Genomic DNA, 10,183 nt, shown 5'->3' with positions numbered 1-10,183 from the left:
TAGACAGTATAATTAAATATAACAATTCATTCATGAATATAATCGAATAATTTTCGAATATGTTAGAATTGATTTGAAAAAAAAGTGGTTTTGAAAAAATAAACATTTTTGACAAAAAGGGATTAAAATACACTTAAAAAGCTATTTTGAATGTTTGCCAAATACTCTACTTTATTCTAAAATGACTATATTCCAAACACATCTCTGTTAAAATAATTGAATATTTTTTAAAACTGCTAAATTTGCGATCATTTCTTTCTTTAAATGATTGAACTTGCGTGCTAAGCTAACTTCTAGATCCAGTTTGACAATCATTTCATAGTTAGTAAAAGGCGAACGGCTAGATGCTCTATTTTTGAGTATTTAATATCAATATGGAAAAATAAAAAAAAATATTTTGCCAAAAAAAAAAGAAACGATAGATTTATCAAAAAGAAAGAGAGAGAGAGAAAAGAACGAAAGAAAAGAAAAGGGTGGGAAAAAAAGAAAACCCTAAGCCCCATGAGCCCCATCCACTTCCTCTTCCTTCTCCCTCTCACGTGTTTTCAAGCCGCCAAACACCCACCCCTCCTCTTCATCTCCGGCGACTCCGCCTCCTCTCCGACGACTGCAACCACTGTCACTTCTCTTCACCGGCCAGCCCAAACTCACAACCGACGCCGCAACCCGCATCACCCACGACTAGCGATTGTGCGTTTCGGCTGCCACGGCGTGAACACCTTGCGGCAGTTCAGAAATCCTCGAACCAGCGGCGATTCTGATCTTGGAGCCATACCCTTCTTTGTTTTACTCCTCTCGCTGCTACGGTTAGTGCTAACATTACACACTTTATAAAGCTCTGATAAGGAATTGTTGCTCTAGGAAGATGGGAGCTCTTGCCCCTGTCGCGCCTTGGACTCCTGAAGATGATATTCTGCTCAAGAATGCCGTTGAGGTAAAACTATTTCCCCGCTTTTGAACTCCTTTCGAGATTCATGAGTAGACTTGTTACATTTGCGTTGTTGATTGTCTCAATTGCGGTCGTTTGCCAATTGGGGAATTAAATTTCTTATGGCCGAACTGTTATAAATCGATGATTTCCATCTTGTTCCTTACTGTTGAGTGCCTTGGTTTTTTCTTCGCTCATAGTGATTATGATACCGTATTGTTGTTGATGCGCAAAACTGAGGGATCATCTCCATGACTGCTGGTCACTATCACACGATGTTCAAGTTATGGTAGGCGGGATGTTTGTGCTAGAAAATCCATGATTCAGATGGGAACTTTCGCTTTTATAACTAGAAAGCATTTAACTCTCTTATCTGTCTGGAAGTTATTATTTGGAAATTAAATACAAAGAATAGGTTGTTTAATTACTGAAGATGTCTACGATTTTAAAGCACTCTTAAGGCATACTATGCTGTATAGTATAACTTCCATTTTTCTTGAGTCGAGGATGTAAGAGAACAATTGAATTATCAATATTCTTAAGAGCAAGCAAGAGGTTTGATAGCGTTTGGTTTCTTGCACCTCGATTCATAATTGGTGAGCTTCGTTTTCTTTTTCTTCTGTATGAACCTCTAATTAGTAGACCATGCATTATGTGCTTCAGGTTCTTATTCTTTCCAATTTTATATGATGTTCCTAAGGGACTGTGCTTCACCTTTTTGCTGTTAAGAGAACTAGTGTATCGGTGTTTTTTGGTACACATTTTAATTGCATAAACTTCTAGGCAGGTGCTTCCTTGGAGTCCCTTGCCAAAGGTGCTGTGCAGTTTTCTCGAAGATATACAGTCAGAGAATTACAAGAAAGATGGCATTCTTTACTGTATGATCCAATTATATCTGAAGATGCATCTATGTCCATGATTGACTTTGAGCGTTCTTCTTCCATTCTTCCGTCAAAGTTCAACAAATTTGGGAATACAAAAGAAACTAAAAGTATTGGTGGGAAGAGAAAACGGAGTGTACGCAGTTGCTATTATGCTTTGCGTAAAAGAGTTTGCAACGAACCATTTAACCCTATGGACCTGAGTTTTCTTGTTGGACCCAGTGATAGCAACTATGCTGTTGAAGAGCCTATGTCAGGAAATTGTATTCCTCCAACATCAGATGATTTTGGACTTCAGGGCTCAGAGCTGGGGATCTTACCATGCAATTTTGCCCAGAATGTGATGAATACTGATGATGCGGAGCACGATTTTCATTCTGGATGTCAACATACAGTTGAAAAGAATTTTGCTAGGAACCTGGAGAATGGACAGGAGGGGATTTCTCACATCATGAGAGAGAGTCTGCCTCTCTCTGCAAATGAATCTCATGTTGAAGAAATGGCTCCATCATCTGGCTTTCCAGTCCATAGTCTCTTTGATAATGATTTGGAGGTGAGACATTCTACTTTTGGGCAACTGACCCATGATCAGAGAGCGATGGGCTCTGAACTAGAGGATAACGATGTCTTTAATTCTCCTGTTTCTGATTCTGGTGCATCATTTCACAATGTTGAGTACTCATCTCCTCTTCCTGGTATGCCAATATGGAGAAATGCCTCAGCACCGGCCTTGCCTATTGATGTTGGCTTTGCAGATAAGGATATACCTATAGGTGACTCTTTTGAACTACCTGATGATGATGGGAACAAAAACATTCAAAATGCAAGATTAGCAGGCTATGATGCTCACTCTGACCTAAAGTTGAAGATTGAGGTCCAGCACGATCATTTGGAAAATCCAAATGCCACTGCCGAAGTCTATTTTGCAGAATTGTCCAATTCTCTTTTGAACTTGAGCAATGAAGATGAGCTACTTTTCATGGATGTTGATGGAAAGGACGTGATTGATAAGTCATATTATGATGGTTTGAGCTCGCTTTTGTTGAATTCACCAAATGAAGTCAATCATGATCAAACAAGTAATGCAATTAATGCAGAAACAGTGTTACCATCGGATACAATGATAGATCCCCCCACTGCATGTTCTGGAGAGTTATATGAAAAAGGATCCGACTGTGGTGTTGGACATTTGGATTGTAGTTCAGAAGCTCCTCCATCACCATCTGCATCTTTAAGCAGTCAATGTCCTGGTAAAGGTAACGAACCTCTTTTTTGCACTTTGAACACAGAAGACCCAGAAATCCCGAGCAATGATGACGTTTTTCTACCTCCATTAACACCTATGGGGGGCCACTTTTCATCTACCAAGGATTTCACTTATAATGAGAAATCTGGTGAGTCTCAATACCTTGCGAGGGAGAGGAAAAATCATGGACAACCTCGTATTTCATCTCTATCAGGACTGCATAGTTTGCCTGAAAGAGTTGAAAAGCATCTGGTTGGTGGAGCTGCGGCTAATTTTAAATTATCCCATAGCAACTCCAGGCACTTGTCGCCTGTGAACAATATTAGCTCCATAAATGTAAATAGTGATGCTATCCAACCTGTTGTGTTCAAGGAAGAGAACAATGAAATTTCCCGGGTAAATCATCTTGGCCAGAATTTTTTAAATACTCATGTAGAGAAGCCAGGTTTTGATTCTGCCAATGTTAAAAGATATCCACCAAGTGCTGCTTGTGGCATTAAACAGGAACCAGATATATTGGCTACATTAAAAGATCATAGGTTATCACAGGAAGGGGGTACTCGAGGTGTTTTTGGTGTAGATCAAGATGGAATATCTTCAACATCTGATCAAGAAGACTCATCTATTAACAGTGAAGACGATGTGCCTCATTTTTCAGATATTGAAGCGATGGTAAGATTTTTATGATAAATAGTTGAGTGACAGATGGTTATCTGTATCTTGCTTGATTTGTCTCTTACATGTTCTTAAAACTCTCTTTTCAGATACTTGATATGGACTTGGATCCAGAAGATCAGGATCTTTATTTAAGTGAAGAAGGTAACATATAGACGACTAATAGTTATTAAATATCAATGTCATTTCTGGTTAAATCAGTTTTTAAATATGTTGCTGTCTTGCTAACTACGAATCCTATTGTCCTTATCATGCGAGGATGAAATAGCCATAGGTTATCTTATTTTTTATCTTTGTGTGTGTATGTATGTGATGTTTCATCTGCTTTTGGAAAAAAAAAAGGGGTTTCATTTGCTTTCATGGGATTTTAGATTTGATATCATAGTATAGGATTGAAGCAATCTTGTCTTCTTCTTCATCTTCTTTTTTCTTTTCTTTTATTATTATTTTTAATTATTTAATTTAAATAGATTGAAATCAATAATGTTTCTAAATTCTGCTTTTGGTTTGAAGTTTTCCAAACTGAAATTATTAGATTTTGCATGGTCTGAGTGTGAATTATACAATGAAATCGTTATATTTTGATTTTTCATTCTGAGGTAGTCAGGTTATAGTGAAAAGGGATAACAATAAACTATGCAAATTTTTAGCACTTTTAGTAAACAATAAACATTCAGACAAAACTTTTCATTGCCTTATTCCTATTTTATCTCCTCCAGAATGAAATAATGAATGTGTCAACCCTGTCGTTTACAATCGTTTCTGGTACTTTCTTGGTTCTATATTGATCTGCGCTCTGCCATCAATGGATTGCATCATTGAGGTGTTTCTATTCTTGTCTTTTAAATGCTTGGTAAGAAATGTATTTAGACATGCATAGTACACATGTTTGAATGTATTTTGTGAACTAACTATAAATTGTAACAATATAAAAAATACTGTTATGGAAAATTGATATCCTCTTTACAAAACCTCCTATAAAGCCTGGTTTTTGAAAGAAGTTAAGTTTCCAAATTTAGCAGCGGTATTCAATCTCAAATTCTAGCTGGCTTTTGATAACTTATAACTACTTTTAATCTTAATACATTAGCAAGAACTGACCTGCTGATAATTCTACTGTCAGCCATAATGTGTGTACAAGTGGCTGCACATTATTTTCATTCCACGTGACCACACTGTTGCAGATCTTACATGTGGTTGAGATCCAAGCTTAGCTTTTCTTTGTTTATACACTATCAATTTTATTTCACTTGGATAACATTTTTTTATCCTCATATGTAAATGCTTATATAATATTTCCAATGTTGTTTTGGTTAGAATGTGGCATTAGCCATGGCATATTCTTATGTTCTTCTTTAATTTATAGTCTTAAAATACCAACATGCGGACACAAAGAAGAGCATCATAAGACTGGAGCAAGGGGCTAATGCTTGCATGCAAAGATCTATTGCATCTCATGGGGCATTAGCAGTTCTATATGGCCTACATTCGAAGCATTTCATTAAGAAATCAGAGGTACTTCAATGATTTATATTTTCAAGTAAGCCTATTTGTGGGTGGATTAATCACTGAGCTCCTGTCTGGGGTTAGTTTATGAGGTCCTTGGATGACTTTAATTAGATAAAATTTATGATGTTTGTCCAGTGAGCATATGAGTATTAGGTCACTTTCCTTTCACAGTTTGTCTCCCTTTTGAATTCCCTTCCGCTAAGAAACACAAACACACATATATTTACATATGTATATGTATATGTATGTGTATGTATGTGTATATATATACACATACATACATACATATATATTGATGGAAACAAAATTTTCATTGAAGGATATATATAAATTTACCAGGTACTACTAAATGTACTCCATTAAAAAAGAATAAAATGTAAAGTTACTTAACAATAGTAGGAGAGACGTTTAGGTTTCTTGTTTCATTTTTTTTTATGTTTCAGTTTGTTTGTTTGTTTGTTTGTTTGTTTTTTTTTTTGTTTTTTTTGTTTTTTTTTGTTTTTTTAATCTTTGGCCTTTGGTTATGGGCTTTCCTTTTGTTTTGTTTTAAAATCTTTGTTTAACATGTAATTGATGTAGGGCTTTAAGTTTGGACCCAACTATGTTGGACCATTTTTTTTTGAAGTGTCTGACCGTGTCCCACGTGTCTGAAATTAAGAAATAAATAAATTAAAATAGGACGCGAAAATTTGCTTGTAGGACAAGTGTCTGGAGCATCTCCGACATGGACACTCCCTCTAAAATAGAGTGACCATGCTTCATAGCCCTTCCGTTGCTTCATTTTCTTGCTGTCCCCTTTTGATTCCCTACTCAATGATTTCCTTAGTGTTGGCCAGACTTATTGATTGGGAAGGTTGTAGTTGAGTTCAATATAATAACTTTGGCGATGATGTTGAGCCACTAGTTAGAATGCACTGAAGCAACCAAAGAAAGCACTGCGAGTGAGTTTGTTCCTAAAGAAAAATTAAAGGAATATTATCTGGCTTGGCTTATTGTCATTCATATCCAGGTTCTATTAGGTAGAGCAACTGAGGATGTCATCGTGGACATTGACTTAGGAAGGGTGGGAAGTGGTAACAAAATATCTCGACGACAGGTAGAGTTGATTCAATATTTTCTCAAATTATATTGTTCATTTTTTTGCTTGTTTATTTGTCTCCTGTTCAAATAGTGGCCTAATGGAAATGGATGAATTATATTCTCATTCCAGGCAATTATAAAAATTGATCAAGATGGATTTTTCTCCCTGAAGAATCTTGGCAAATGCTCAATCTCCATAAACGACAAGGATGTGGCCCCTGGACACTGTGTGCGACTTAATTCTGGCTGCCTCATTGAGGTATGTTGCTCTAGTTACTAGCAAGGAATATTGCTTAATAATTCTGGTTTGCTTTTCGGGAGAATGATCCACATCTTTTGATTTACTGGTGGCATGAAGTATTGTTTTTCATTATAATGGGGGAAAATGGCCTTGGGTATGTAAAGAGAACAAACACACTCGCCTCGTGAATTAGTTAATGTAATTTAGACATTGTGCTTAAATCATGGTACAAAGAAAATTGTTTGGTTGGCCATTGTTCATGGCTTTCTCTGTACTTTATGGGATGAGCACAATAACAGTCTCTCCCGAGATTTATTTTCTTGTTTTGATAGTTTCATGGATTTGGTTCTGTCTTCTGGACTGTATTGGTGCAAAACAAGGCATCCCTTTAAGCTTTTTACTCTTTCCTACATAGTTTCTAGTTTGAAATTTCTTTTCTAGACATCTATAGGTGATAGGGTCTTCCCTTATTTCATTTTTCAATGAAATGTTTCTACTCTAAAAAAAAATAAAAATAAAAAAGAGTACCATATTTTATCTGTTAAATCACTCCCAACTTTTGTTCTTAGGGTTCGCGGTGTGGTTGGGGAGGGGAGAGATACGTATTCTTGGGAAGATCATTGGATTGCGGAGAGACCCCTTTGTGGGTTGTTCCCTAGGCTGTATCATTTGTCTAATCATAAAAATCATTTCGTTGCTGACTTTCTTGTGTGATCTGGGAGCTCTTATTCTTTTTCCTTCGGGTTTCGTCGTGCTCTCTTCGATAGGGAAACGATGGATTTGGCTACTCTTCTTTCATTACTTGAGAGTCACCCCTTTAGAGTTGGGAGAAGGGATGTTAGAGTGTGGAACTCCAATCCTTTGGATGGGTTCTCGTGTAAGTCTTTCTTTCAATGTTTGGTTGATCCTTCTCCCTTAGGCGTGTTAGCCTTCTCGATGCTTTGGAGGATTAAGATCCCTAGAAAGGTGAGACTCTTTATCTGGCAGGTTCTTCATGGTTGTATTAGCACGTTGGACAGGCTTGTTTGGAAGCTGCCATAGTTGGTTGGGCCTTTTTGCTGTATTCTCTGTTCGGAAGGTAGAGGAAGACCTTGGATCATATTCTTTGGCAATATTGGTTTGCGAGCGTTATGTGGGATTCTTTCTTCTAGACGTTTGGCTTCATGGGTGCTCGTCATAGAGATGTCAGTGCTATGATCGAGGAGTTCCTCTTTAATCCGTCGTTTGGGAAGAAAGGCTGGTTTCTTTGGCTTGTTAGTGTTTGTGTAGTCATAGGGGTGTGGAGAGATATCCCAGGGAGTTATGGTCTCTTGTGCGCTTTCATGTTTTCTAGTGGACTTCGATTTCAAAGGCCTTTTGTAATTATTCCTTAGATATGATTTTGTATGGTTGAGGTCCTTTCTTGTAAAGGGTCCCTCTTTTCTTTTTATGGGCTTGATTTTTTGTATGCCTATATATTCTTTCATCTTTCTGCAATGAAAGTGGTTGTTTTTCGTTAAAAAAAAGTTAAATTACTATTCTTTATGGGCCTGGGAAGGGTTGGAATTCTGGATTTTTGACTTGATCATGTTGGACTGTACCTCCATGCTTGAGAATTGAATATTTTACCCTTTTCATCTGTGTGCGTTTGCAGATAAGGGGAATGCCATTTATATTTGAGTCACACCCAACTCGTATGAAGCAGTATGTTGTTAACATAAGCAAGACATCTCACAAACAGGAGTATCAATCATGATGACAGATGACAACCTAGCTGGCATGAACAGTTGTACAGTCTGGAGGTGCTTGTTTTTCTGCACTTCATGGGTTCTTTAGGTATACCGTGTTAATGTTTTTTTTCCCCTTAAATTTATAATATATATAAATAAAAGACCAGCTATCGTCGAGCAAAAAATTGAAAGAACACAAGGACATACAAAAAAATGAACTCCATGAAAGGAGGGAGCACCCTAGAGAAAGGGTCTCCAATCTTAACAAAATATGGCCTATAGAATATGAAGGGGTATGCTGTGTTAAGTTATCTGGTATGCGAGTAGAAATGTGAATTCTATTCGTTTTGGTAATTCAGTAGTTTCGTATATTGCTTTGTGATTCTACGTCTTTCTTCTCAATGAGGTTTCATTGGATTGCTAAAGATGGGAAGTAATAGCAACACTTTTGTGGAAGATTATTTCGATCAGTAACATCGATGAGGAGCTGGCCAAGCAACCAAATTGTGAAGATATAGGTAAATCCATTCTCGTTCTCTACCCAACCTGGCTACGATACCCAACTCAAACCTGCATTCTGGTTACTCCTTTAGACATCCAAGTTGGTGATTTCGACCGGCCATCAGGTTTCACCATGATGTTCGTTCCCATCGTTGCTCTTTGGAGCCCACCAGCTAAAGTTGCAACCCTCTTGGATAGCTTGAGGTCAAATTGAAGGTAAATGTAGAAGGAATTCTTTGTATTTCTTGGGTCTTTGTATCGATTTCTTGACTGGTCTTTGATAAGTTCTGCATGCTTGGTTAAATGTTATTTAACTGCAGTTAAAGTTTAGATGTTAGGATTTGACCATTTTGCTTGTTATTGCTTTGCAAATGCCGCTGTTCAGCTTATAAATGTGTATTCACAAGCTATTTTAGCTCATTGCAAATTGGATAGAAGTTTCTTAGAAGTTTTACATCAATTGGTATCAGAGTGCCGTGACCTAAACATTTGATTTTTTTTTTTTTTCAATTTGGCTTACAATCAATGGAGGCGAAAGCTTCTTCAAGTACTCACCAAGTTTATGGCCGATGCTTGCAGTCGGCTGGAAGCTATTGTTCGAGGAAACCAAGAAAGGAATGATTGATATACGTGTGTTTGGGAAAATATCTTGCCAAATAAAGCAACTAACAACAATCAACAAGTGCCTGACTATGCACAAACGATGGAAAAAGCAAGAAACGTTCAAGACAACAAAAAAAAAAGCGAGGCTATGTTCCCAATAAACCGAAATGGTTCGATTCATCAACAAAACTCTATTTCGGTGAGATTGACCGACCGAAATGATAATACAAAAATCGGTTTTTGGTTCCATTGTATTTTCCTTTGTTGGGAAGTTTTTAGATTGGTTGATAGACGGAGAGTTTCTTCCAATATGCTTAGGCAAGAAGAAACTATTGGATTTCAAGTTTCAAATCAGAGCTTAAGTTAGTCGAGTATATATTTTATACAACTGGAGATAATATGACAAAAAAGTCATCAAGAAGAATCGACTAAAAATGCTTTGATTTCCTTCAATCATTAACAAATTTTATCGAACCAATATCAAGATAATAGTGTGTGAAGACTTCTAGAACAATTTTTATTTTTTAATTTGATTTCTGTCGATGTATGCCAAAACGGTTGAACAAGACCCCCTACGAATCTTTCTCATCTTGATAAACCACAAGAGGTCGAGAGTGCAGAAATAAGGGTTTCTTGGTTCGAGATGATTCCTGCAAAGAGAAACTTTTCATGTGTTCGTATGGTTATGGAAGTCTTCCAGATAAACGTGAACTTTTAAGTAGTACATATTTCTTTTTGCCTACATGATCACCAACCATATCGGATTCTAGTGTCCTAAACAATATTTGCAAATTTGTAGACGACGATCGC

The 10,183-nt window shown here is 37.0% G+C and overlaps 1 protein-coding gene across 6 annotated transcripts; it reads left to right on the top strand.

Annotated features, from left to right (window-relative positions):
• The first annotated feature begins 424 nt into the window (after positions 1-424).
• On the top strand, positions 425-9,862 carry LOC120077345. 6 transcript variants are annotated; one of them, XM_039031230.1, is made up of 10 exons: positions 425-934; positions 1,712-3,451; positions 3,560-3,727; positions 3,820-3,874; positions 5,097-5,245; positions 6,249-6,335; positions 6,450-6,578; positions 8,194-8,787; positions 8,863-8,986; positions 9,350-9,862. In XM_039031230.1, the coding sequence occupies exons 1-8, from the start codon at positions 866-868 to the stop codon at positions 8,293-8,295; spliced, it is 2,499 nt and encodes an 832-aa protein (XP_038887158.1). In that variant the 5' UTR covers positions 425-865; the 3' UTR covers positions 8,296-8,787; positions 8,863-8,986; positions 9,350-9,862. The 6 variants fall into 6 exon arrangements, with proteins under 6 accessions (XP_038887158.1, XP_038887156.1, XP_038887155.1 ...); XM_039031228.1 differs by having other exon boundaries at positions 1,712-3,727; positions 8,194-8,375; positions 8,696-8,787; XM_039031227.1 differs by having other exon boundaries at positions 1,712-3,727; positions 8,194-8,375; positions 8,676-8,787.
• Positions 9,863-10,183: the final 321 nt, after the last annotated feature.

This window comes from Benincasa hispida, chromosome 5 (genome assembly GCF_009727055.1).
Source record: "Benincasa hispida cultivar B227 chromosome 5, ASM972705v1, whole genome shotgun sequence".
Taxonomy (NCBI): domain Eukaryota; kingdom Viridiplantae; phylum Streptophyta; class Magnoliopsida; order Cucurbitales; family Cucurbitaceae; genus Benincasa; species Benincasa hispida.
The sequence above is the reverse complement of the archived record's forward strand: the minus strand, read 5'-3'. Positions and strand labels throughout refer to the sequence as shown.

Excerpts from the sequence above, each read along its gene's own strand:
- LOC120077345 (XM_039031228.1), top strand. The coding sequence starts at position 866 with ATGGGAGCTCTTGCCCCTGTCGCGCCTTGGACTCCTGAAGATGATATT. Across the intron at positions 935-1,711 it reads TGCTCAAGAATGCCGTTGAG|GCAGGTGCTTCCTTGGAGTC; the intron begins GTAAAACTATTT and ends ATAAACTTCTAG. Across the intron at positions 3,875-5,096 it reads TCTTTATTTAAGTGAAGAAG|TCTTAAAATACCAACATGCG; the intron begins GTAACATATAGA and ends TTTAATTTATAG.